Here is a 27860-nt window from a genome sequence, read left to right on the forward strand (position 1 = left end):
CTTGCTCTTGCATATTTATCTTTCTTAAGCGGGGGGAACCTCTTGCAGCCTTTCCCTTTTCCTCCCACTTGCTGGCATCTTCCTATGATGCCTTGGGCTATTTTGATTTCTTCTACTTCGGGAAAGGGCAAAAGATCATCTACCCAAAGGGAGACTTTGTAACCTGGTGCCCCAGCTGAAGTACCATTTCACACCTGTAAATCTCTGGCTAAAAGCCAGATGGGACTGGCTCAGACCTTGTGCCCCGTAGGTGGATCCAGCTCTTCTCCTGATGGCTCTGGAGCAGAGATCGGTGACTGAGCCCTTCACCAGGGTAGGCCAGGGAGAGTCTCCTCCACAGCACTTGTTCCCTGGCTTTGCTCCTGTGAGCACCTCAGTAGGCAGAGATCATACCATCTCCCTTCCTATCTAACCTTTGTGGTTCACTTGGGCTGCTTGCTAAAACTGTGAACATGAAGTAAACCAGAAAACAGCAGGAAAGGACCCTGTGGGGTCAGCTGCTCCATCTCCCTTCCCTAATGCCAGTGTGTTCTGGGGCAGTGGCTTCCCCAGACCAGGGGAGTCTGGCAATCGTAGCCAGAAAGGTTCAACCGTCTCTGGTGGTGAGGGGTAGCCCCGCTCTGTTCCAGGACCTCCCGCTCTGCCTTTCCCAGGCTCTCATGACCGCTCTGACTGAAGCTGCTGTCTGGTCTCCAGGACAGGGGTAAATTCAAACTGCAACTGAGACCTGTGGGAGATCAGAAACCAACCCAGGATCTTGCAGCTCGCCCTCCTTCTTGGCAGTGACCTTCACCATCGAAATAGGCTTGGGTCAGTCATGCAACACGCCTGCTCTTCCCAGGCTCCCTACTCCAGTCTCTCAGTGCATGTCTTAGAGCCTCGGCGTCTGCATGTGTTTGTCTCTTAGGAGCAGGGATCACCCTGCAAGGCTGGAGGAGGCTGTGGAGCAGCTCCGGGGCCTGTCGGCTGTCAGCACTTGAAGGATTTCTCATGTGTAGGGTTGCCACGTTTCTGCCGGGGTTTCCCAGGCAGACACATATGTATGTGAACTCTGTAGTAGGTGGTAGTGTTGTTACAGCCAGAATGATCTAAGGATATAATTGAGATAAGGTTTGTATGGAGAGGTAGTATCTCTTATTACAACACCTGAGACAGCTGGAAAAAGAACAGATGAGCTTTTGGGCAGGCAAGCTCTTTGTCAACCTGAACTGAGCCTAATGCATCCGGGATGTTTCAGACTGACAGTGGTGGATGGTTTGGTTGCTTAACCAGGGGTTTGCTCTGTCTGGCAACCCCTTGGAGCTGCTCTTCCAATGCCTTCTGCTCCACTCCAGGTCCTCAAATCTTCCTGCAATGCAACTTCCAGGTGGGAAAGGGGGGCACTTTGGGAGAAGCAAATTTTAAATCTTAACTGCAGGGAACGGGAGTCTTTGTGGCATAGCTATAAATGATGTGGAATGAGATTAATTAATCTAGCTGCATTGTGCAAAGAGCACCAGTGTTTACTTAGGAGGTCACAGCTTTCGTGGTACCCAGAGAGGCCTCCCGCCGGTCAGATGGGCTGTGTAGCCCTTGACTGCAGGGCAGGAGATGCCCAAGGAGAGCTCTGCTGTGTAAAAGCAATGCTGAGCGAGAGAAAAGGATTCAAGAGGCCACCAGCAGAGACAAGCTGCAGATACAGTGCAGAAACTTTGAGGAGTCCCTTTGCTGTCATGAAGATCAGCTGAAGCAGGTTAGGGACTTGGGCAAGGATGGAAGAGGATGTTGAGGCTGGACACTGCAGCGGTGTGAACCAGGGCTGGGACTGGAGGGCTGGCCGCAAGGTCGGAGAGGTGCAAGGACAGACAGTGGGGTGGGAGAGAAGGAGCAGATGTTGCTGTGCAGGGCTGATCACCTTGATCAGTTCTTGCTGAGAAATATGACAAACCCAGAAGAGAGCCCAGCAGATGAGTAGGGCAACACGTGGGACAGCGCTTGCATAGCTTAATGGAGAAGATGGACCAGAAGAGAAGAGCTCATTAGAAAAGGGCATTGCGCAGTGACAGGAGGAGAGAATATAAACCATGAGAAATCTGATAAAGGATAGAAATGGAAATCTTTTAGTCCCAAAGAAAGCAAGGACCAAGTACATTAATGAGCTCTTTAATGCTGAGGCAAGTAAAGGTGAGCAGCAAATAGCTATTTTCAGACAGCTGAGCTGAGTATGAAAAACCAGATGTTGGTGGGATGTGAGAGGCCATCAGCACATGCAGGAACAACCGAGCACCCGATGTCATTAATGTTCCCATTGAATTATTAAACAGACATACACAGACTCGGAGATTTGGCAGGCTCTTTTGATTGCTCTGGAAGGATAGAGAAATTCCAGAGGGAGAGAAACAGGCACTTACACCCCCAAGCTGGACCAAATTAAAGGGCAGCAAAGCTAGTGCAAAACCTAGCATCCTACTTTGCTTCTCCCCACATGGTGAACGTCCACATCCCTGCTATTTCTGTGTGTTCTCATCCCTTACATGGAGGAAACTGTGCCTAGAAAATTAGTTTTCCTCTGGATCAGATAGTTTCACTTCATTAAATACCGGGGGGGAAAAAAGTAGGAATCAGCATGCCTAGTGTTTCTGGGTTTAAGAAAGGGGCAGTAGAGTGTCGCAGTGAAAGAATTCAGAATTCCTGATAAAATTGCTAGCGTGACCAAACTAAGAAATTGTGTTTCAAAAGGCTAAAGTGAGTTGGGATCAGCACTGGATTAAGAGACATTCTCTGTTGGTTTCTAATGAGCCCATGGAAAAAGTAATGTTGTCCCTGAAAAACTCTGAAGGTGGCATTTGAATGACCTGCACCAGCTTCTTGGCGGTGCTGGTGATCTGTCTTAGAGGGGTTAAACAGGATACGATACAAAAGAGTGTGAAAAATCAGAGTGGAAGTAAATTCAGGTAAAAGCAAAGTCACTGTAACAAGCCACAGAGAAGCTATTGGGTTGGCTTCTCCAGCACCATTGAGCGCAGTGATTTAGCTAGCTTAAACACCTTGGAGTGACAGTTGGCAGCAGTGATTTGGTGATGAAGGAAGTGAAAGGTCTGATACATCACTCTGAAGAACAATTTTGTCTCCAGACATCTTGAGGAAGAACAAGTTTGAGACCCACAATGGTAAGCCTGTGGTTTTATATGGGTGAGACGTGGGTATTTCCTTAGTAAGAAGAAAGACCACAAAATCCATGTGCAATGACACAGATTTTGGAGCCAGCTAAGATGAAGGCTACAAGGAGAACCTGGGCTAAGTAGTAACTGTAGAAATTGGCTACATTGGTTGCTGCCCGTGGCAGCACCAATGCCCAGGGCAAGGGGAGGTGATGGACAACAGCCCGGCTCAGTGTCCCTCCCAGCACACTCCTGGGTGTGTAAGCGGGATGGGGTTTATGTCCCCAGGCAGGAGGAGGAGGATGTGGACCATGAGACTGCCCAGGAGATCTGCACCCATCCCTGCTGCGCGGAGCCAGGCTGTCTGCGGCAGCACCGCCGGGGACAGGGCCCCTTTGCTCCCTGCCGCCAGCGTGGCCGTGTGTGCGGGACCGCGGCCGTGCTGATGGGATCACGTTCCTCTCATTGTCATTCCTCACCCTGATGAGCGCTCGGAAATGTAAACAGATTCCGACTTGGGCTTCCAAACTCCCGCTCTGCCGGCTGCGCTAAAAATAGACCAACGCAGTGCACGCTGCCTTCAATCGCCCTCACTGATCTGCCGCTTTTGGGGCCGGCCTGGCAGTGCGGCACTGCGCCCAGCCAGGGCCCACAGCCCCCCCCCCGGCCCCCTCCTTGCCCGAATGACTGGTGTGACTGGGCTCGTGGGACTCGTGGGACTTCATCCCGCTGTCCCCCCCACCCAAGCCCTGCTAACCAGCTTCTCATTTAAACATGGTGATTTATCACTCAGGAGCTCGCAGGGAGCCAGGCTGCAGTGCAAGCGTGACCGGGAGGGTCAGGCTGCGGCTCCTGATTTTGACAGCACCACATCCACCACTGTGACGAGTTTGGGAAGCCTTGGGTGACAGAGGTCTTGGTTTGCCGAGCCAGCCTCAGTTCAGTGAAGGGCTGGCAGAGGGGCAGGGGTGAGTGGTGCTGAGGGAGGTCTGGAGCTACTCTCAGGTTTCTGAGAGCAGAGGAGCACGCATGCAGTAGGAGCTGGCCAGGGCCACCAGGGCTTGCGCCCAGGTCCTGCCTGCCACCGGCTGTCTGGGTGGCCCCAGGCACCCTCTGGGTGCTGGTGTAGTGAGGCAATAGGGAGCCGCGAGGTTTGGAAATGGCAGCCTGCGGGACTGTGCAGGCACCCCTTCGCCTCACCCACGAGCTGCAGGAGCACGTGCCACCGGTGAGAGCCTGGGGGAGCCACCGACTAGAAACAGAGCTGCGGCTAAATTCCAGTGCACGGACTGGGCTTTAGAGAAAATTTGCTAAACATCAGCTTGAGACTGAGCAGCTTTTATTGGGGGGGGACAAGCTGGGCTTGTAAGAGGTGCTGCAGGCTGTCCCATGAGCCTCCACGGGGCTGGAGGTGACACTGCTCTGGTGGCACTTACATCCCTGGAAAGGTGGCCACCAGCCCGGGTGCTTGCACCACTGCCACCCCTGGCTGTACCTGCAGAGCGGCTGGAGTGACGGATGAGGGGAAGCCTCCGGCGGGCTCACAGCGTGGCAAATAGCCCAGCAAACACGTCTGCACCACTGGGACAGCATCTTCGCTTCTCTACGTGGTGAAGGGGGCACCTGAAGTGCAACAGGATCCTCCTGAGATGGGGCACCCTTCAACATTGGCCTCGATGTGAGCAGAGTCAGCAAAGACCGGTTATCACTGTGGTCTGTGGGGCAGCCGGGGAGCACCACCCTCCCTTACATCCTCCCCATTTCCTAGCGGATGCCTTTCCGTAGGATTTGCACCTGCTTTTGTGGTAGACTCATGCAGGCCTGGGGGAAGAAACAACACCTCCAACACGCATCAGCTATGAATAAGGAGACAACCACCAGCTCCAGGGCTACCAGGTCCCTTCTCAAACTCCCTGTTGCTTTGGGGTGGCAGCTGAAGCACTCCCCAGCCTCCTGTGCTTAGGCAGAAATCTGGCCAGGCAGCACTTGCCAGGCAATGCCAAGCTTTGCCAAGCCCCATGTTTCCATCCATGGACTTTGCACTTCCCATGGGCCATGTTTTGAAATGCGTGGAGACAAATTCGGGTTGCGCATCAAAGCAGGTGGGTGCCTTCAGGAATGCTGGCTCTGAGGTGTGTGTCTGTAGGGAGATAAGCTTCTGTCCTAATTTACAGGCTTTAAAAAAATATATCTGGGCTCTAGATGTGACACAGGCTTTGCAACCCGTGGCAGCCTCCCTTGCGGACTCTGGCCTGGAGTGAGTATTGAGCTGTGGGTCTGATTTCCTCTCCAAAAAGTCTGTCCATGTTTGATGGGAGATGCTGGGGAAAGGATTAGACGGAGACTTTTTTTAGTTGTAATTCTTGATTCCTCCCTTGAAGAACGGTGGTTTAAACAACAGTAATTTTGCAACCGTGAGAAATTCAGCAGAATCCACCTTATGTATGGCCCCAGGGCTACCAGCATGGTCCTACCCAGGGGAGGGGGGTTCCAAGTAATCGCTATGGGGTGGTGGGAGGCTAACAGCAGTGTGAACTGAGGGGGGGGGATAAGGGGGGACTGGTTAAAGGGCCAGGAGGGGAGAGAAGGTCCAAGGATTGCAGCAGGTACCGGATAGATGAGGATCTGCAAAGCAATAGTGGGAACGGCTGAACTTCGGAGGGCACAGCCCCACCAGACACTGCGGCTGTGTCCCATCAGTGCTGCGGCCAGCGCCTGTGCAGGGCCGCAGATCCGAGCTGCATTTCCAGCACTGCCAGAGGTGGGTCTGAGTCTCTTCTCCCCACACCACCCCCCACATGCTGAGGCTTGCAGCCAGCCGGGGGGGCCTGCAGGACCAGGGTGCTCCTTCCCTCGGGGGCCTGGGCTGACGGCCTCTCCTCCTTGCAGGTGCACCCCAGAGAGGCGGCAGCTGTGGGCAGCTCCTCTCAAGGAGCCAATATATTCTGGGAACAGGCACGACCCTGATGGTGCAATTTTCTCCGAGTGGCTCAGGGCAGAAGCGGCGCTGGATCCCTCTGCTCCTTTTCTCTGTTTCATCGCTGCAGGGAAACAACTGCTTTCTCTAAAAATCTCTCCCAGAGCAGCACTGCTCGCTGCCTTCGGTGGCCTCTTGGGAGACGGCTGCCTGTCCAGCACGCCGGCGCAGCTGCTCCGGCTCCCGCTGCTTCCCCCTGCCTCCCAGGCTCGCTCTACCTCCTTTACCTTTCATCTCGCTTGCTCTCTCCCTTTCTTTTCCCTTCCCTTTCTTTGCTCCCTCCCCTCTCCGGCGGCAGGGCCGAGGCTGCCGCAGCAACCAGGAGCCGAATCCCTCTAGGCAGCCGGTGCTGCTGCTGCCGGGGTCCCTTGCTGTGCAGACCCCGTGTGCTGCTCCCCGCTCTGGAGGAGGAAAGCGAGGGAGGAAGCTTTGCACCAGCCTCCCTCCTCCTCAGCCGGCGCATCTTTCACACGGGCACCTGCGGCTGTTCCTGCGCCTCCTTCCCGACGCAGGGTGTGGGGTCCACCTGCTTTCTCCGGATGCACTTGGAGCTGTGGGCAGACAGGGACAGCCCAGCCGGATGGGATCCCTTCCTCTTCAGAGAAGCAGCTGAGGAGGTTTGGCGGCTGAGTAGGAGAAATAAAAAGAAAAAAAGCAGCAGACACGTCCCAGCCTGAAATTCTCCCCGTGCCCTCAGTGGGGTCTGCGCAGCAGCACGTGCAGCCCAGCACTCTGCTCTTGCTGCATCCCCATCGTTGAGCCACGGGGTTACTTTTCTGCATTGGAAGTGCTGGCACCTGGAGCTGCGTGGTTCGGAGGGTGGTGTACGGTCCCGGAGACGAGGGGAGCAGCTCTCATCGCATCCGCTGGTGTGACTGCCACCAGGACATGGCGTGGTGGCCTCTGCACCCCCTGGGCTGCTTGGCCGAGGAGCCCAAGGTGGTCCTTGCGGAGGGACGGTGAGAAGGGCTGGTTTGGTCAGAGCGCTCTGCAGCATGGCCGTTGCATGCTCACCCGAGGATCGAGCCAAAGCTCCTGGAAACCCACGGAGAGCCCCGCGGACAGGGGTCTCGAGCTGCCTCTCCTTGGAGCCGAAGAGGCCCGGGGCTTTCCTGACCCTGCTCCTCTGTACCTGCAGGGACTTCGTGTCTGGGAAGTGTTTAATTTAGAAAGGCCAGTGCTGCTGTATCACGTTGCCTACGCCGGTCTCTGACTAGTGAAATCCTGTTGTGAAAACAGAATCGGGCTCTGATTTCATCTGCCCCCGCTGTTTTATACCACTAACAACTTTGCATTGCTGAAGCGGCTTTTATCCTAGGAGCTAAACAGGCTTTGCAAACAGGCAATTAATTAATTGAGCCTCCCCAACCAGCCTTCCCCCTCAGTGCCGCGGGGAAGCGTTTTGCAGATGAGGAAGCAGCAGCAGAGGGAAACAAGACGTCTTGCCGCAGGTAAAAAGATGAACTTTCTGGTAACTGCGCTCCCGCCTTTATGGACAGACGTAACGTTCTGCCAACCGTGCCGTCACTCGTGGCTGCTCTGGAGACGACCGTGATGGCATTTCCGAAGCAGATATAGGCGCTGATCCTGGTGAGGCAGCGCTCAGGCATCCCCTGACCAGCGCCTGCTGCCCCCGGAGCATCTGAGCCCAGATCAGCCCGTAACCCGCCGCCCGCGGCCGCCCCAGCCCCGCGTGGCGAACGCCCTGAACCTGCCTCCGGGCCGCAGGGCACGGGGCTGGAGCTCGGCGTTTGCTCCGTCGCAGGTACCGCGGCCGAGATGCAGAGCGGGGACGGCAGCAGCACGTGGGGCAGGACGGGAGGAGCGTTTCTCAGCTCCCCGTGGGAGCGAGATGCAGCCCCGAGGAGCTGCACGCCGTGGGGAGGATGTGGGGCGCTTGGAAGAGATGAAGAAACCCACCTTTACTTACGAATAGTGACTGTTTTTCTGGGGAAACTGCCTGCCTTTCATTATGAAATCCTGCTAATGATCTGTTGTCTGCACAAATAACCGTGGGGAAGGAGCTCGCGCGCTCCTCATCCTGCTCCATGTCTGCCTGGCTCAGCTCCTTTCCAAACAAACGTAACCTTTTGCAAGAATACCTGTCAAAATCACTTTGAAATATCGAAATAACAAGACGGGACGTGGCTTGTTCCTGGGCCCTAGCGCTCATCTGTTTGGGCTAAGGATGTCCATGCAAAGAGACCGAGATGGGGTGGAAACGCCCTCGAAAGAAGCAGGGAGCTGGCAGGGCGAGCACGGGGCTGCCATCCTCTCCCTGGCATGGCCTGGGCGCAGGCCGCAGCTCGGGGACGCGCCAGCCAGGGCTCTCACGTTCTCGCTGCAGTCTCAGAAGGGGACTGGCCTGGGGACGGCGAGGATAAGCTGTGCGTTAATGCCGATTTGCAGGCTGGTACCTTTTACGCGGCTCTGCCTCTTGTCCTCGTCAGCCCCAAGCACCAGCCAGCGTTGAGGGCAGGGCTTGAACTGGGAGCCTCATGATTTGGTGGGCAAGAGCAGCATGATTTTTTTTTTTTTTGCGTTATATGCATGTGTAATTTGGAGCCTTACTCCTCCTCTGCTGCTTTTTGCAGAGTTTTTTTCTTCCTCCCAGTTTGGCCTGTTCCTCACTACTCTGCTTCGTGCCCGAAGCAAACTGTCTCCAGCGGTGGGAGGTGGGCAGCAGCGCTGCACGGGGGTGGGATGTGTCCTGAAGGCTCCCTGAGCCCCGTGGGGCTGCTCCCTCCTCCCCACCGTCCCCAGGGACGGGGATTATTCGCCTTTCCTAGGGCAGTGTGCCTTTTTTCCCAGCGCACTTGGAAGCGGACAGAACTTGGACGCAGACAAATATTGGAAGAAACCAAACCCAAACACTTAGAAACCCACTCACCCCCCCCCCCCGCAAATTTCCCCTCATCCCACCAACCAACCTATAAAAAAAAAGTCCTTCAAACCAAACTCCATCTCTTTCTCTAAAATCCATGATTAAAACCTGGTACAAACAGGTGAATATAGATATATATATATATATTTTTAGTAGATGTAGTATTGTTTTTTTTTTCTCCTCTCTCTTTCTCATTATACAGCAAACATTGCAAATATAGAAATTTTCTCTGTACAATTCAATGACTTCAGTTTACAATGCAATGTGTGGTAAAACCTCTCAGTGAGTGAAAATGTGAACGAGCCTTCGACCGGGTAAAAGTCTAAGCTGGAAGACTCCGTTTGCAAAAACAGCCCAAAGGATGGATCTCCTTCTGGTCTTTTTTTGGTTTTTGTTGCTGTTTTTGTTGCTGTTGATTTTGGAAGGGAGGGAAGGAAGAACACAAACTGTTCACAAAGAATCCACAAAATCACGGAATAGGGACTCATGCAATGCAGTACTGGGAAATGCCAGACCTCAGCTCTCTGCCCACTCTTACGCTTTCTTTTTATGCTCAATTTTTTTCTTTTTTTTAAAAAAAAAACAAAATGAAACAAAATTTCACTCCATAGTTTGTTTGATTTTTAAAGTCTTTGTGTTCAAATTTGGTGTGTGTCTCACCACCGTGAGGACATTTTAATATTTCATTTTATATATTATATAGAATATTTATAGATTTCCATAATTTGTTCTCTCTTTTATTTTTATTGATTCATTTTTTTTTGTTTGCTTCAAAGACAGTCTGAATAAAAATAGCTGCTGCGGATTTCTTTTGGTCCAGTTAGTGTGTTAAGTCACGAGTTGTTGTGAGGACTCAGGACTTTTGCTGGGCAGAGACGCCCTTCCAGTAGTCTAAGATGTCGTGAAGATCCTCGTCTTTGGCAAACTGGACCTTTTTGCGTAGGGCATGGCCGGCTGCCATATACTCCTCCTCGTCTTTGTGCCGCTTGCGGTTGAGTTTGAAGCGCTCCCAGATGCTGTGCGATGGTTTGCAGGTGTACTCTGGGCTGGAGGTGTAGCTCAGGTTGTGATACTGAGGCGAGAGCTGGGAGTAGGCCAGGTCCCTGGGGCGAGGACGGGTCAAAGGCTCCAGGATGGAGGGCTTTCGCCCTGCCATGCTGTCGTGCTGCTCCCCTTGGTGCGAGCCGGGGTACGAGTGCCGGTGTTCGCTGTACTGCCGGATCTTCTCCGCCTCTGCCCGCAGGATGGCCGCGGCCGGTGTCACAGTGAGGATGGTATCGGTGGTGGGGGACGTCTTCTCGATGTATTTGGCTTCTGATTTGTGGCCCGATCCCTCGGAGCGGTAGGACCTGGGGCTCCGAATGGAGCCGCTGGAAGAGGTGCTGGAGCGTTTGGGGGCCGCCTCCATGCTGTGATGCCGCTGGAGTGGGTGGTTGTAGCTTTCCTTGTAGACGGGGGACAGGAATCCATGCTTGCTGGGGATCTGCTCTGACAAGAGCACCAGCTGAGGTTCTGCAGTGGAGACCGCACCGGATTTCACCCCTTGGAAGGAGGTGGACTCAGATTTCAAGGCATCGATGCAGTTGTTGATGATCTGGTTCACCTTGTCCACCTCCTTGGCAATGGTGGAGATCTCAGCCACGGAGCTCTGGGTGTCCGGCAAGGAGAGCTCACAGTCTCGCCTCTCGGGCTGCTCGCCCGTCCTCACCTCCATGTAGTTGCCCTTGGTGGCCTTGGGGGTCTCACTGCTGTCGATCAGCTTGTACTGTTCAACCTCTCCAGCAGAAGGCAGGTAGGGGATGCGGGTCACCGTCTCCCCACCCAGCATCTGTCCTTGGGACAGCTGGGTGATGCTGGTGGTCTCCATTTCTGGCCCATATTTCAGCTCAATGATGGTCTTCTTCATGCTGCCAGGGGCCTTTTTGTGCTTCTCCTCCTGCTGGCGCCTCTTCCGGAGACAGTAATACACAACGCCTAGGACAATTACCATGCCAAAGAGACATCCCAGGATTGTCATGATATAATGAGTGGCGGTGGAAGGGGTGGGCACAGGCTCCTTGCGGTTGGGTCTAGTGGGCGTGATGGTGACGCAGGTGTGGTTGTACTTGGAGTACTGGTGGACCGAGACCACACAGTAGGTGTAATCTCTTTGTGCTACTAGGTTGCTCACGGTAATGTTCTCCTCCTTCTTCCTGAGCTTGGTGATCATGGAGGAGAAGCCATTTTCAAACTGGGAGAGGATGTACATCTTGCTGAAGGGGTAGGGGATCTGCACGGTGAGGACGGCTGAGTTGTGGTTGAGGTGCTTCACCTGGATGTTGGGGCGCACCTCCGTCTCACCAATGGGCGTGAAGAGGGAGAACTGCGGGGTCGTACCGTCACCAGAGGAGCACTCCTCTTCGGAGCACGGGCTTTCGGAGGGCGCTGTGGTCACTTGGTACCTGGGAGGGATAAAACGAGGGATCACAGTGTAGGAGCCACCGGTGCAAAGGGAAGAGAGCATGCTCAGAGCATTGCGATAGCCAGTCCGGCCTTGGCCTAACAAGTAGTAGCCGGTGTAGTCTGGTGGGGAGTCGCACTGCATCCGGTCGTAAGTGCGTGTCATGTTGGTGAAAGCCTCCAGCCATTGCAGGAAGCCAAGAAGCTCACAGGAGCAGTAAAAAGGGTTACTGTAGAGTTCACAGACAGAGAGCTTGTTTAGGCCCCGAAAAGTGTTGCTGTCGAGTCTCTGGATCCTGTTCATGGACAGGTCAATGTTCACTATGTTGGGGCACTCCCAGAAGGCATTGGGGGTGACGGTCTCAATGAGGTTGGCCTGGAGATAGAGGTACTCCAGCTTCCCCAGGCCCCGGAGGATCCCCTCGGTGAGGTTCCTCAGTCGGTTGTAACCCAGCTGCAGCACCTGGAGGTTGAACTGTCCCGAAAAGGCACCGTCCTCGATGTAGGAGATCTCGTTCTTTGTCAGGTTGAGGTATGTCAGGTTGCCAAAGCGGCTGAGCGAGGCGTACTGCACGCTTTTGATCTTGTTGTCGTTCAGCCGCAAGTCCACGATGGTGCTGTTGATTTGCTGGGGGATGGACTCATAGGGGGGCTGGTTTTGGCTGCAGATGGCCAGCCAGACGAAACCCTTGTCCCCCTCGATGAGCCAGCAGTCTGCCCGCACCCCGCCAGCGTGCAGGAGAGAGACGGCTGCCACGCACATGCACAGGGCTGACGTCGCGGCCCACCGGCGACCTGCCATCTGGAAGGGCGGCAGAGAGAAGGGGTTCCCTGGTCTGCTGGAAGTGGGGAGTGGGGTGGGGGCCAGGAAGAGGTGGGTTAGTGTTTCTTTGACAGCTTTTCTCTCCTCTCCCTTCTCCTCATGGCTTGGAGCCGGCAGGGAAGTGTCCGTGGCAAAAGCGGACCTCTGTGCCCGAGGTACTTGGTAGCCACGGGCCGGGCGCTCCTACCAAGGCCTGGGCGGCTGAGGGTGGTCCTGCATCACCAGGCCTGTGGCATCTTGCGGGGGAAGTCATGAAGTTAGGTGCTTGTGCAGAGGAGGAGTCTCTCTGGCTTAGAGACAAGCCTTCCACTCACTTTTTACAGTACATCTCCTTGTTTTCTTTTTGCTGCCCATTGCGGCACTGGGCTCCGTCTCCATTTGCCTCTGTGGGTCTGGCTCTCCGTGCCTGGTCACTTGGCTCACCTGCACAAAACAAAAGCACAAATAAATACAAAGGGAAGGCAACTAACATTTAGTGGTATTAGAGATGCTTTCAGGTGCCAAGCTGTGCCCAACTACCCTCTTAATGTTAGAGGATTGCTTTCTAAATCTGGCTTCTACCTTTCCAGGAGCCTTTGGTTAATTTGAGCACAGACACTCATGTTTGGCAGCAGTAAGGAAGTTGGTCATTGACTGTGGAGGCCCTCCTCCTTTGAGCACTTTGTCTAGCATCATGTTATTGGCAGTGGTGAGGATAATGCACATCCAGGGCACAGTTTAGGTGTCTACCTTAGGAGGAGAGGATTGGTGCCCCAGGAGTGTCTGCTCCTCTCCGCTGATGGCAACTGAAGCCTAGATGACTTGCTCTGATGTAGGTTTGATGCTGCAGAGTTTTGCTGAGGGGAATCCTAACTGTCTCATGTGCTGGTGTGTATAGCAATGGTGCCCACACAAGTGGGTGATGATAGGGACACCATGGAGGTAGGTGGTCAAGGACTTTCTGACTGCATTGCTGCGTAGCGTCTATGATAAAGCCCAACATCAAGTGCCTATGCAGTTTCTGGGAAGCTGGGTTGTAGTTTCAGGACACTGGTTAATCACAAAACATACAAACTTGATTGTCCAACGTCCGATTTCCTTGTCTGTGGTTGGTGCTCGCTTCCTGTCCTCAGGACCTGTCTCTCCCTCCCAGGTGTGCAGAGGCAGGAAGAGCTCCCAAACTTTCAATGACCTAATGTGAGTATTTGCAGAAGAGAGGACAAGATCTTCCTCCCCGGCCAGAAACAGCCAAGTTTGAAAACCAGGAGGAGTCTTCACTAGACACAAACCTCTAGGGAAAGAAACCTCTGGGGCTGCCAGCAGCCTCACTTGCCAAAGAAAAACACTTTAATTCCTGGCTCATGTTTTCTATTAAACTTATCCTGTTTTTTGACTAAACGTAAATATCTGCAGAAGTCACTTCTACTTCCTCTAATAATTTCTTAGGGGAATAGGATGATAAAAGTAGGGAGGAGGGAAGTGCATGATCTTCAGCATCCTTTGGGTTTTGTTTTTCAGCAGGAAATCCAAAACACCACCTGCAGACTTCTCTACTGCTGAAGAGCTCTCTGGGCTAGTGGGAGGAGTACAGTGGGGCCTTGTGGGAGAGATGGAGCTATTCACAACTGAGAAGGCAACATCATGGCCTACCCAGAAAGTCCTTCATACTGTAGGAATGTGTCTGGTTGTCTTGCTTGTCCCAGGCAGACTGTAGGAAGCCATAAAGTCACCACCATCACTCCTTGAAAACATAGCTGGTAAGAACTGGAGGTTTCTTGGGCATCCATAAAGGACATGGGGGCATGACTTATATTTGAATTGCCTTTCACTAGATCTGCATAATCTTGTAAATCCAGAACTTGGTATCCAAACTATTTTGCAGAACCTAGGCAGTGAAGGGACTGTGACGGGTGATGCACGCCTACATGCAAAGCTGATCATCAAGGGGCATTTAGCAGCAGACACCACACCCTAGTCCTCATCCTGGAGAAACCAGGTCCTCCTTTTCCAACCACGAACACCAGCATATGAAGCAGACCATGTTTCACTGCAGAGAGCCCTGTTAACCATTCACAGTTTATACCTCTGTAAATAGGCCAGTAATAATGAGCAGTGACACAGTTTATTTGTTCTTTCTGGATCGTGAACAATGAGTCTATTCCCTGGTGGAACAGTTGGGTTTACATTACATGAATAACAAGATCTGTCCTCACGTCAGCTCTCTGGCACATGAAACTCTCCTGCCACTCTCTCCTCCAGCGGCTGCCCCACCAGCTGCGGGGTGGATGTGAGGTCTGCGGAGGAAGTCACACACCAGACTCTCCAGTGTCCCCTGTGAGGGCAGGACTTGCAGTACACCCTTCCTGAGGACCTGGAGTACACCCTTCCCGAGGACTGTTCAGTCTGCAGCAGGTGTGCAGATGTGTGTGGGTGAGATGTACTGGCTTGACTTCCTAAGGAGATGATGTGTCTTCCTAAGGAGATGATGTAGGGGCCTTGCCTGGGTACTTGTAGGTCTCTCTGTGCATCTCCTCAGCTCTGCAGCACCTGTTGAGCTTGCTTTCTTGCTTCAGCTACATTCAGCAGAAAGCTCAGAGAAATCAGGTTTTTAAGAGTTTATTAGAACTGGGAGTCTGGTGGAGGAGATGATATTGAGGGCAAGGCAGATGAATCTCAGGTCTCATCCTTCCTGGAGGTAGAAAATTGAGCTTTGGCTTGTTTTTACACTGCTATTTCAGCTTAAACCCTCATACCACCGCAGTGTACTGGCAATGATGTTGTGAGTAACCCTCATCTCTGGGACCAGCACATGCTGCACTAGCAGGAGCACATTTGCAGGGATATTTTGTCCCTCTGCTGGGACTCTTTGCAGAGGATCTGGCAGCCCATTTCAGGTGCAGCTGAGTCTTGGAGCTGGCACGGAAGGGAAGAGGGACCGCACTCCCGGGGCATTGCGGGGTGGCTGCCCACCCCTCGCTGCTCGCCCAGCTGATGGGGAGGCAGGGCTGAAGTGCTGGGCTGAGAGCTGTCTGCTGCCACATGCCTCCTGGCACGGGGCAAAGTAATTAACCTGTGCGCTTCACTCTCCTCTCCGGTACTGTGAGACAATGATACTGCTTCACAGGGGTGTGAGAGACTGAAGGAAAGTGCCCTGAGCTATCCTTGTTGGGGCTGAAAATTGCAGAGGATGTGTTGTGCTACAGGTGGAGAGTTTCATCCCAACCCGTCCTGAGGTGGGCTCCGGATTTTCCTGTTCTTCCCTGCCACAGGGACCAGCCAGGTCTGTAGCTTCTCACGTTGCCCCAAAGGCATGGAAGAAGGGTAGATCGGTAGTACTGGCCTGCAGAGCCATCATCTATGGGTTGCCCCATTTGTCCCATCAGGATGGCATGGAGGGTGCTTTCCTTGCCTGCTGCTCCCATGGACCACTCCCTTAGTGCAAGCATCTCCTCGCTCTCCCTCTATGGGCTTGTTCATTATTGGGGCCTCCTGCAAGCAGAGAAAGCCCTGCCGAGTTGAGACAACACAGGCAGCAAGAAGTGATGCATTTTGGCTTCTTCTCTTTCGTGGGCACTTATTCCACCTCCCCTAACTCCCGTTTTGACCCAAGCCAAAACATCAGTTCGGTCTCTGGGCAAGCATGTGTTTGGGATTGCCCTGCAGAGGCAGACCAACCTTTTTATTGGAAGAGGTGGTCTTTCATGTCACTGTCTCCCTGGGGAGGCAGTGGGCTGCAGCCTGTGCCATAGGGCTTTAGCTAAGGGAGCGAGACCATCCCGTGACCCAGGAGCAGAGACAGGCCCTCCACAGACCTTGCAAGGCCAATCCTCAGTAGCCTTTTCGTCACCCATATGACCCCCTGGTCTAATTGGAAGTGTCTGGGGTGAGGAAGAGTGACTGTAAATGACTCAAAGACATTCAATAAGGTTCCTGCTGTGTGTTTTCTCTGCTTTCCTGTATGCTGCCTATCAGACAAGTCCCTTCCAACAACAGAAAGGAGAAAAGGCATTTTATCAGCAGCCTGAGTTTAATTTCAGCTCATTAAAGCAAGCAATTTGCTGGTTTATTTGCTTTGCAAAGTGTGAATAAAATGACAGCATTAAGGAGATGCAAGAGAGGAAAGAGGGGCTAATCTCCCTTTTTATTAGATTGCCAGGACATGACTGGGGAGTGGAGAAGTGGGTCTTGTTGCTTTGCACGGAAGAGATAATTGTTCATCTTGTTGGCTTCTGAAAGCCTCCTTCCCAGCACCACATCAGTGCAAGCGCATGTGGGTGTGTGCATGTGTGTGTGCTACAACATCAACCGGGACTGAGCAGCCTGCGAGGCAGGATGGGAGTGGGGACACTTGCAGAGGTTCCTGGCTAATATCCCCTTAACGGCAGAAAACAGAGATCCAGAAGTTTCTCCTCCTTCCCTTTTCTACTTTTTACCTCCCCTCTAATCTCCTTTTTCTGTTTGTTTCTACTCTGAAATCTTGGGCTTGATTTTTGCAGGTTAGAAATAGAGCAACTGACTGGCTGAGGAGCCTTCTGCTGTCCCTGATTTTCTGTTTTTGGGATGCCTTTCTGGCAGATGGTAGGAGAAGCCCTCCTACCTCTTCCCTGCAGTGGTCAGAGCAGAGAATCTTCTTCTGCCTGGCCTTTTCTCCCAGCTTGGTGAATTGAATAGATCTGGAGAAAATTCAGTAAGAGAAACCAGAGTTTTAACCAGCTTGCCTAAATAATTCCTCTTTGCCCAGCTGTTGTGGTTTCTTCCAGTATCCCAATTACACAGTGCTTTTCCCAGTTCTCCAGCCTCACACAGACCCTCCTAGGAAAACCTGGCAAAAAGCCACCTACAGCTCCAATGTGGGAAACAACCAGGAAAGGGGAGACTTTGGGTTCTTCTTCACTTATGTAGAAGGAAGCAAAAGAGAGGCATGAAGCCAGTGTGAAATAACAACAGCAGTGATTTGACATGATGGATTTAGTCTAAACCAGAGGCATCTTGAACTCTGGCTCCATGTTGCCAGTGACAGCAGGCCATGTTTGCAGGGAGGCAGTGGTACCCATTTGGCACTGACCCTGAGCTTGCAGGAAATATCAGTCCTTGCAAGAGTTACCTATGCACTGTGTATATTTCCCTCTCCCTTTGCTTCACAAGGCAGTGTGGTGGTACTTGCCACCTCGTTTACATGACTTACCAAGGCCTGTAAATTGGCAACGAGGACTCCCACAGCCAATGCTGCTCACCTCTGATCTCCAGAATCCCTGCAAGAGCGCAGATCCATGCTGACCCGTGATGCCATCCCCTCCTACTTGTCCCTGTTCCCCCCACCCTGGTCCTTGTCAAGGCCCCACAGGCAAAGAGGAACCACTGTGATTTTGAGATGTGCATGAGGCTGCAGCCTGGACTGGTTGGACAGCACCAAATGCATCCAGGCTGAAAACCCAGCGCGATGGGGATGGAAAGAAAAAGGCAAAGCCAAGGCTCCGAAAACCAGTGCAGGCTGGCTGTTAAGTTTTTGCTTCCACCTCCCAGCTAATAGCATCTCAGTAAATTAAACTGGAGCAGCAGCTGCAAGGAAGCAAACAAAGCGGCCGTGGGGGCTGGGGAGGTAGGGGGAAAGCAAGCTGGGCAGCACATATAATAAAATGCTGTCCTGGCACTCAGTTCCTAATTTTGTTATTCTACTGAATGAGTTATTTCAAACTGTGGATTAGATTTACTGAGCGAAGGCAAGTAGCCAGATTAGCATGCACGTGTGTGTGTGTGCGTGCGTATACACACAACAGGGCTCCTCTCCTCGGCATTTCTGTATCTCCATACTTTGTTCTCCCTAGCTGCTCCATCTCCATCTGGCCATATTTCCGCTTCTCTGAGATCCTCTTTCATAGCCGTCCAGGTCATTTTATCAATAAAAGAAGGAGCCCCAGTACACAGAGAGCTACAGCGAAACGGGAGCGATACATTACAAATGATAAATGTTTAATCACACAGAGGTGGGGAAGGAAAATTTGGCTAACAGGCACCAAATGTTAAAATGAACCTTGGCTCTTCGTTATGTGTAAAATAATCCGAGGAGACAGCTCTAAGATGGCAGAGAAAACATTCATTAGTGATGAAGTTTCCCCTAAATGGCTTAACGTCCATTCTGTATATGTCAGGTGAGGAAAGAACGCTTCCAGGCAGGTTTTCCTCCTCATTCATATTCCTGGCATTTGTTACTTGCCTCCTGCCAGGTGATATTGGTTAGCATCACTACCATGCTGAATAATAAAGATGCCCAGGTCTATAAAATTCAAGTCCCTTTTCCATCCGGATGCCCCAGTACTAATATTCCCTCCACAGGTAGGGTTTAGAGAGCATTTTGTGCATCCCAACCTTATTCCCAAATGCTTCACAGTGCTAGATAATACAGTTCTCCAGTCAATTGCCACCTCTCTCTTGCTATTATTTATTATTTAAGAAACATATGCAAGGAGAAGAGATATGTTTTCCATCGAGGTTTGCAGAGAAATGAAGGTGGAATGAATCAGAGAGGTGAAGAGGGGCTGAGAGGTAAGGGCCCAGCATCGCACACAGGGCAGCTTTTACTGAGACCTGGGAGGACACAGACCAGACGAGGTGGCAAGCAGCCAAAAGAGATCACTTTTCTGGGGTAGCTTTGGAGAAATCAATGTAAATCACATACTTGGTCTCTATACAGGGAGGTGATTGACAAAGGTAGTCACACTCACGGGCACTGTGTGGCCCAAGACCAATGTTTCTGTCCCCAGGTTGTTTCTATCAAGGGCAACACAAGTCAAAAAGAGCCCAGGACACCAACAGCCCTTTGGTGTCCACAGACTCTCTTTAGGTGCTGGAGCATTAACAGTCTCCTAGCAGGAGGCATAGGACTCCACATCTTGCAGATCAGTGGCCAAGCCAATGCCAATTTGGGGAACCTGACCTGCAACTTGCTGTCAAGGTCCCGAGGAGACTAACAGGCCTTAACGGCCCTGACCAGCCTCACCTGGGCCCTGCACCCACACCCTCTGTCTATGAGCCCAGGAGCTCTATTTAAACTCAGGCTTGGGGAGGTGACCTTTTCCTGAGCTATGCTGTAGGTGTGCCTGACTTTAGTCCTGCTTCTGGTCCTGCCTCCTGGGTAAATCTCAGACATACATGTTAGGTAGTTTGTCTCCTGGATGAACTCCTCAGACATATCTTGTAGCTTATCTCAGGTGCTGCCTCTGGTTCTCATCTCCTTTTGATCTTGACTGGACTTTCTGGGTGGACCCTGGATCTGGTTCATTGCTTGCCTTGCCCGAGACTCTCAATGGACCCTGCTGCCACTGTCCTGTTCTGCTCAGGTGCTGTGGGACTGCACCATGGCTGGTGAGGGCACTGTCTGGGCTGGGGTTGCCATTGGTCCTGGCTTGCCTTCTCTTGGAGAACAGTCAGTCCTGGTTTCTGTAGTTGGCAACTTTCTCTGCAGCTGGTTGGGTGAGGAATCCTCTACTAAAATAATCTTTCTGGTGGGAAATGCACTTTCTGCAAAGTTAAACCTTTGGCTGAAAAACAGTTATCTTTGTTTGGAAGTTTTTCCACTAAAATATTTAATTTCAGACCAGGTTAGCTGTGAACTGCAGGTGCTGTGGTGGCTAATAGCAGCTATAGTTCAAAGGTCTCCATCTTCTCCCACTGACCAGACTGAGGCCAGCACTGCAATCCTAGAATGTGCAAAATTAACCTGTTTGCATGAATGTTTTGGGAACCCTTTTGTTCTTTGGAAAAATAAATTCTGAGTTAAAATGACAACATTTTCAAGACAGGTCAGCTCTTGGGATTTCAGCAAATACAGATATTCTGCTTTTCACTCAGCTGCAGTCTGAAGTCATTTACATCTACCTCAGCCTCCTTGCTTCTAGGATCTATTGAGGTGACAGCCCCTATCTTGTACTGCTGTGGGCCACTGTGCAAAATCCTCTGCTGAGTTTAAGTAAATGCATAAATGATCTTCCTGGTGAACAACCTCATAAGCCCAGCTGGTTACCTATGCATTAAACCAGCCTTCTGAAATATCAGCATGGGCAGAGAAAATGTCAGCTCCAGCTTAAGACACTGCAGTGAGCCCTCAAATAACCAAGGAGCACAATTAGAGGGGCAGAATTAGAGGAAGGTGAGGAGGTGAAAGATTTTTAGTAGACAGAGTACTAAGAGCTCTAGTCAGGTAGAATGGTTACAGTAAGAAAGTGTGTTTCCATGGGAGAGAGCTACTCTAGTCTTTACTTGGAGTGTTTTTCTTGGAAATAACCAGCCTGAATTACAGCTTCATTAGGGGATAGTTTTGCTGAAGTTACACTGGGGGAAGTGCAGTTCTGGTATGGGAGCAGGACTCCCACTTTTCTCCCAGTAAATAAAGTGATGGAGATCAAAGTATTCTTTCTCTGTTTTTCCAGCACTAATGCAATGGAGGGAGCTAGCCCTGTGCCGGGAAGCAAAGCTGTTGGTGTTCCTATGTACTGACAGAAGCTGAACTGTGCCTTGTCTCTGCATTGTCATCCTTGCTCAGATCTTTGCTGTTATTTGAAAGAGGGTTTTCTTGCTTTCATTTGTTAATTTATTTTTTCAGGAGGCCTGCATAAGCCTTTGCATCCCACACAAGAAAATCTTCTATTCAGAATAAAATCTGGTGATGGAGCCATTAAATGTCTAGGTGTGTTAGAAAAGACATTAAGGGTTTCTAAGCACCATAGCTGCCCCTTTATGCTGCAGCAATGTTTTGCTTGTTCTAATTCTTCTCAAGGTCATATTTTCTAAAGGACTCTTCCTTCTCTGTCCCCCTCTTTGCCTTTGGAGGGGCTTTAAGCCAGAGAAACTATGGGTCTCTGGCCAGTGACTAGCTCAGTCCCAGTTTCTAGGCTGATGGTACTGCTGAGTGTTGGCAGATGAACAAGAAACATACAGCACATGCAGTACTCTGTAGTAACAGCCTGCTCTGACCCCCTGGTAGGCAAAAGGGAGTTACCAATCTTCATCTGCAAGCATCTTTCAGCACATAGGCATGTCCTATGGCTACGCTGTAAGCAAACACCTCTGATCCTCTCCTACCAACTCATTCACCTTTGAAGTTGGTCCTGCTTCTTCTGCTGGTGCTCGAGAAGGCCTCCAGAAATCCATTCTGATCTAAGTTATTTTATAATTTTATGATCTACCTTTTCAGCTCTGGAAGGTCTCTTCTAAAGGGCTCAGCTTAGGGCTGACCCCTCAGGCTGCCTGCTTTTGGGGTGACTGTGCCTGGGTGTAGTGATATCTGTCAAGTCCCAATGCCCCCAGTCTAATCTTAGCTCATTGTTGCAGGCTGTCTTGGCATGGGCCAAGAGCAGGTTAATGACCATCTGGGCAGGTTTCCAAAACCAGTGTAATGTTTATTCTGGATAAGCGTTGCAGAGGAAACCAAGCATGACCATCTTCCATGCACAGCTGACCACGTATGCCCCACTCCTGCACATGGCTCTACCGGGGCAAACTCAGCTGGTTGGTTCTCAGGGGAAGGAGCCTTCTCCTTTGCTAGGTCAAGACAGGTCTGCTATAATGCTTCCAGCCCTACCTATGTCCTGATCTCCTGACCCAAACAGATGCTGCGTTCTTAGAGGAAAAGACTTCAGGAGGCTGCAAGTCTACATTGTTTCAGCTGTGGAAATTTACACTTGCTTTCCTTCCCCCAGATTTTATAGGACATGCTCCCCAAATGTCCCTTTTGGCCAGGAGCGACTAGAAGACTGCAGACCGATTCTGGACACAATTGCTCTGGAATAGTCCCTGTCTCCAAAGTACCATTATCAGATATTTGCACTTGAATGCTCATGTGCTTTGGGTCTGATTATAGGCTTGAATTGATGAAGAACAGGAAACAGTGGAATGGCTTAAAGGTATAGTGTTGCCAGCCATACAAATGGCTTAGTCTGAGATCGCTAAAAGCATTTAGCAAGTTCAACTGTAATACTGTTGAGGGAAAAGGGTAAACCTTTCTGACTGAAGAGCAGAGTCTAAGTGTATAACATCCCTTCAACTTGCACTTAAAATGCAACCACTCCACCCAGTGAGGTTTGGTGCAGAGAAGCATGTGATATGGTGGAAGGGTGGGAGGTAGTTGGGACTGTACCCCTGGGGAAGAGCCCACCATGATTATTTACCCCAGATGCTGTTTATTAGCTTAACTTCAGCCATGGGTTTACAGCTCTTTCCTCCTGCTACTGCAGGCCTCATGGTTTTTTTGCCATGCCTTGGCACAGCTGAAGCAGACGGTTGCAGTGGACTCATCTTGCGGATGCCCCGTACCCACAAGGAGGTGAGTACCGTGGTTTACGTGGGTGTGTACACGGGCTGGCTCGGGAGCACTCAAGGTTTTGGTATGAGCAATGAGACTCGAAGGCCTGGGGTATGCCATGGTGGGGAAATGCCTTCCCTCCAGCAACGTGCTGTCATGGACGTGGCCAGCTGCAGAGCCCTTGCTCTTTCCCTGGGGGTGTGGAAGAAATTGTATGGCCAAAGTGTTTTCTGAGAGAGCCCTGAGATGCTGGAACTGGCTTCACCCTCAGCAGACCCAAAATAGCTGGAACCTGCCAACTTTTCAGGCATGCGCCGAGAAATAGCATGAGAACATCTATTTAATAGGGTCTTTGGAGAGTGCTGGCGGTGTGTTTCTGCGTAGCTGAAATGGTCAGGGAGATGTCTGGGCAGCCAGATGGCCATATTCGTGTGGAGCTCATATTAATATTTCATTTGATTGTATTTACAGCATGGTTAATATAGCTACTAGACCCCTGAGGTATCTTTATCATGTTAAATCTAAACAGAAAAAATGTGCCTGCGTGGCAGGTTTTCCCTAGGGCCAGCCCATCCCCCTCCACCACCACCTTCCTTCCCCACGCTGATGGGCTCTAAGTCTGAAGACTGCCCGTATGCTCGTGGGGATGTGCAAAGCTCGCCTTGTTCCGCAAAGGACATCCAGCTGCCACAGATGTGTGAGCAACTGATGAGTCTCCTGTACGGTGTCAGCAGGCCTAAAAAACAATCCCCTCCCTCCCCCCTCAAAAAAGTGGGTAGAAACGGGGCGGGGGGAAGCTTGGAAAAATGGATTGTGTACATGCCAGGCTCCATTCAGGAGAAACTGGTTTTGTTTGACATGTGGTTGATACCAAACTGCTGGGGGAAAAGGCAGCTGCTGCCAGGCAGTGGTAGGATGTTCATGCCTTGGCGTGGGCATCACTGGGCTTGCGCTGTAGTGACACGTGAGAGCCCTTCCTCGCCCCGTGCTTCCCTTTCCCCTTTGGTCTGCACCGTCTCTCCCTCCGCGTACGTGCAGCACCTTGCATGGGGGGGCTGTGAAGCCCCAGTGCAGGACAAGGCGTGCGTGTCCTACCACCTGCTCCTCGGCTGCCCTCTGAGCAGCCGCGTTTCCCTGCTAATTCAGAGACCTCCGAAAGAAATGGAAAGCGGAAAGGCTAACTTTGGAGAGTCCAAGACAATGGAGAGGGGGAGATGTGCCAGGATTTGGATTGCCTGTCCTTTTCATGAACATTTCATATGAACATTTCATATGGAGGTTACCCAAGCTGAAGAAACCAGTGAACCCAGCACACCCACCCTCTCTGGAGGAATTGAGTTTATCGTTAATAATCTACTGCTAAAAGGGTAACATCTGTTTTGGACAAACTGTAATGAGATTTAAACCCCAGGTGGAGGGAGGACTTCACAGTAATAAATGACTTTCTGTATGTCTAAATAGTTTTAATTTTTTTTCTGGCAGAAAGAGCTGCTTTTCACCTCAGGCTTCTTTTTGCCAGCTCTTTTTGTTTAATGATTGCTATTAATTTCCAGGGTGGCAGATGGATTCTAGCCTGGTGTAGTCTGAAATGAGGAAAAACAGCCCATGAAGGTGTGAGCTTGCCATGAATATGTGCCTGGGTCACATGTGTCCCTGTGGGATGCCACGTGTGGGTGTCTGCTTTTCCGGGGAACTCCTGCTTCTTGGTTGCTACTGCCCACCTTCAGGATGCTCGAGTGTCTCTTTGCCTTGGCTAGAAAAGACAATTTTCTTGGTCATTCCTAGCAGCTCAGCCAGTTTAGACCCTGATTCAGCAAAGCTGCTGATTTAAGCAAGGCTTTGGGAGGAATTCAAAGGAGCTAAATCCAAGCTGAAGTGAGCTGGAGACCAGCTCAGCAGCTTCCATCCAGCATCTGTCCCCAGTGTGTGGAACGGAGCTCCCTGCCTTGGCCGGGTGATGCCATGCCTTGGTGCTGCCAGAGGGCAGGGAGTCCTCCTTGGACTAGCATGAAATGCACATTAAGTGCTTTTCCCAAGTCTTTGTGATTTTGTGTGTGAGATGCTCTGACTAGGCATCACTCTCCATCTTCTGGACACGGAGACAAGTGGCTGCTGTTGAATCGGGTGGTTCCTGTGGCAAGCTCCTAGTGCCCCGAATAGGGGACTTTCCTCAGCCTTTCTTCCCTCCCTTCTGTCTCCAGGCCTGGCCCAGGCTTTGGGGGTGTGCGATGCTGTGGGGTGGCCAGGTGAGGAAGAGGAGTCCAGAAACGAGGCCACTTGACAGACGGCCACGTGGCAGCACTCTGCGGCCAGGCAGCCAGCTGCCCTGAGACTGGAGCGTGGCTGAGTGGGGGAAGGAGGGAGGATTTCTGTAGCCTGGGACTGGTGAGCCCCAGGATGGAGGAAAGGGGGTAGAGATAGAAAGTGCAGCATCTCAGGTGATGCAGATAATCTCCTTTAATCTCCTGCTCAAAATAACCCAAAGTCAAGTAAAGGAGGGATTATATGCCCTAAGCCACTGTTATCACCAGGGTGTAACAGACTTAGGCTGCATCTGAAGGGCTGCTGAGGAGGAAGAGGAGGTGCAGCAAATATTGGCCTACTGGAAATGCCTCCCCTGGGGAGCTGGCAAGGGTGCCTAGATTGGGCTGGGAGCGCTCCTGGGGCGGTCCGTGGGAGCCAGCAGTGGGAGGGGTGGCTGCCAGCAGACTCGGGAACCCAGCTGGGCAGCTGGTCATGAGCATGTATGGCAGCAGGGAGAGAGCCCTAGACACCCACCCATCACCTTGGCATTACTGACAAGTTTATTCTTAGTGCAGAATGCAAAGCGCTTTATACCCATTAATTACCTTAATGGGAGAAGCAACAACTATCAAACCCATTTTAGAGATGAGAAAACTGATCCGCTGGGGAGGATGGCCAGGGCCGGAGTGAGGTGATCAGACTCTAGGGCTCTCCCGCTGCCCCAGCTCCCCCTTCTCTATTTTTGACAGACTTTTTCCCATTGCCTCTCTGTGCAGCCCTGGCAGTGATGGGGGATGCTCATGGCAGCCACGAGGCCCTTTTGGGCTGAAGGCATGTCCTACCCTTTGCCAAAAAACACCCTAAGGCTTGAACACTGTTCAGCTGCCAGAGCAAACTGAATTGCAGAGCCCTACTCATCAGCTCACCGCACTTCTGGTGATGCCCGGGAGATAGCAGCCGCACAGAGATGGCATGAAGCAGGGATTGTGATGGGGAGGGAGCAGAGCGTGTTCATTTTAATGAGCTTGTCCCTGCCTAAAGGGGAGAGAAAGCGAGAGAGGCCAACCCGGTTTAATAAACTCCAGCATGCGGATTTAATCAGATGGATCATTGTTCCCCGGCACAGGGATGCATATATTAAAAAATGATTCAAACTTTTCCCCTTTGTTTTTCATTTGTATTATGTGCTCTGGTGTGATAAAACATCCTGGGGACAACACACAAGGCAATAAAAGAGACAGTGAAGGAGAGCAAAGTGTTCATCTGCTGCAAGTGAGCCGCAAGTCCTGGTGGGAGAGAGGCTGCTCACGGAGCAGGGCTCAGAGCGAGGGGCTGCAACAGCCACAGTCCATCTCCAAAACTCCAGGGCAGACACGGCTGTGGGGCCCTGCCCTGTGGTCTGCTCCGTTTTAGGCCTCCAGCAGCCCAGCAAGGTTGTAAGTTGAGGTATAAATAACAGGGGAAGAAGTGCACTGCTAAAAGGTGTCCCAGGTCGAGGCTGGTGGCCCCTATTTAGCTACAGAAAAGTCTGTCCCACCAATATGTACCTGTGCTGCTGTGTGGGGAGGGCTGCTTCTAGGGAGGGAGAGCACGAATCAGCCGGTCCCCCACGTCCTGCAGGGATGCCAGCAAGGGTGATGTGCTGGTGATGCTTAGGACTTCGGTTGTGCTTGACTTCTAAGGAATGGTGTAACAGGATGAGCTTCCTCTGCTTTCTCCCTTCCTCCTTTGCAGGAGTTGCTCCCTTATTGCCTCTCTGTTGCACCATGTAGCAATTGGCTATTAATGGGGTGCTGCTTATTAATTACAAGGAACTAAATGGTTTTGGTTGCAAAGCTGCTGAGTGAAGGCCAGCAAGGAGAGAGGGCTCAGTTGTAGGGGGGAGGCAGGCCTTGCCTCTGCGTGTCCCTGGGGGCGGTGGGTGCTGCACTGGGGGCACGGGAAGGTCTGTCTAGCACAGTAAAGAGCAAAATGAGTTTGCAGACAATGCGGGGGTGAGGGGAGACTGTGTGTGTAGGCCCATGGGTGTGCAGTCCTGTGTGTACATGTCCTTGTGGCTAGTTTTGTGCATGTGCATGGGAGGGCTGCAGTGCTGGGGGTCGCGATGCTGGTATGCACACACGCACTCGCACCGCTGGCAAAGGTATTTGGGGACTCACTAATGCGTGGCCGTGAGTGCAGCTGGACATGAGGCGGGTGTGTATGCAGGCACAGGTCAGTGCGTGACTAGATAATGCATAGCTCTGCACTTGCAAATGTCTTGCTCCGTGGGTGTGAATAAAGCCAGCTTAGGCTAAATAGTCTTTTGTGCTAAATCCTGGACAGCCCACCTGGAGCTGTGGCAGAAGGGAGACCTTCCCTCTTGGGAGGCTCAAAGCTGCCTCCGCGGAAAACTTGCCTGCCTTCCCCTGCCCGAGCACGCCAGCACCTCAGCCCAGGCACAGGCTTAATAACTCTAGTCCTTGCCTTTGCCCACTTATCTGTGATCCTGGCAGAGACTGCCCTCCTGCCTGCCCCAATCCATCTGAAGGCAGTTGGGTTTAATTCACTTCATTTCTTCCTCTGCTCTCGGAAATGACTTTGTGGTAAGGCTGTGCTTCGCTTCTGCCGGCTGGGAACCTGCCTGGCGTGGTTCGGCATGGGCTGCTAGCGCGCGTGGCTTTTACCGGCACTTGTCATGTGGCTGAACGTGTCCTGTGTTGTTCCTGTGCAAACGAATAATGGCAGGTTTCTGGCTCAGCTGGTGGCCTGGCAGGGCACGTGCTGCCCTGAGACGAGAGGGATTGGTTTTCACAGGCTGGGACACGGCACTGCAGCTTGATTTTAATCGCTCCCTTTAAAATTAAAGCTACAGCAGGTTTAAAACCTCACAGCGGGTTGCATGCGTGCATGGCGAGCCAGCTTTGGGGAGAAGAGGCCATCTCCCTGGCAGGCTACAGATGGGCGACCACGCATAGGTAGTGGCTGCCCTGAAAGTCATTTCAGCAGCTTCTCCCTCCTCAGAGCAGGGCCGTGCATCCTGGCTCGTGGCCTGGCCCTGGGACAGAGCCTGGGTTTGGGGCCAGGCCCCAGGGGTG

The 27860-nt window shown here is 51.9% G+C and overlaps 1 protein-coding gene across 3 annotated transcripts in view; it reads right to left on the minus strand.

Moving 5' to 3' along the window:
• Positions 1-9127: 9127 nt before the first annotated feature.
• ELFN1 (extracellular leucine rich repeat and fibronectin type III domain containing 1) overlaps positions 9128-27860 on the minus strand; it is a 115205-nt gene continuing 96472 nt past the window's right edge. For 2 of the 3 annotated variants that reach the window (XM_064520182.1, XM_064520183.1), the window contains exon 4: positions 9128-12686. In XM_064520182.1, the coding sequence (XP_064376252.1) occupies positions 9855-12242 (2388 nt within the window). In that variant the 5' untranslated portion in view covers positions 12243-12686 and the 3' untranslated portion in view covers positions 9128-9854. Of the gene's footprint in view, positions 12687-17427; positions 17495-27860 lie in introns of all 3 variants that reach the window. The other variant, XM_064520184.1, reaches the window with a different exon arrangement.

Source organism: Dromaius novaehollandiae, chromosome 14 (genome assembly GCF_036370855.1).
Source record: "Dromaius novaehollandiae isolate bDroNov1 chromosome 14, bDroNov1.hap1, whole genome shotgun sequence".
Lineage (NCBI taxonomy): Eukaryota > Metazoa > Chordata > Aves > Casuariiformes > Dromaiidae > Dromaius > Dromaius novaehollandiae.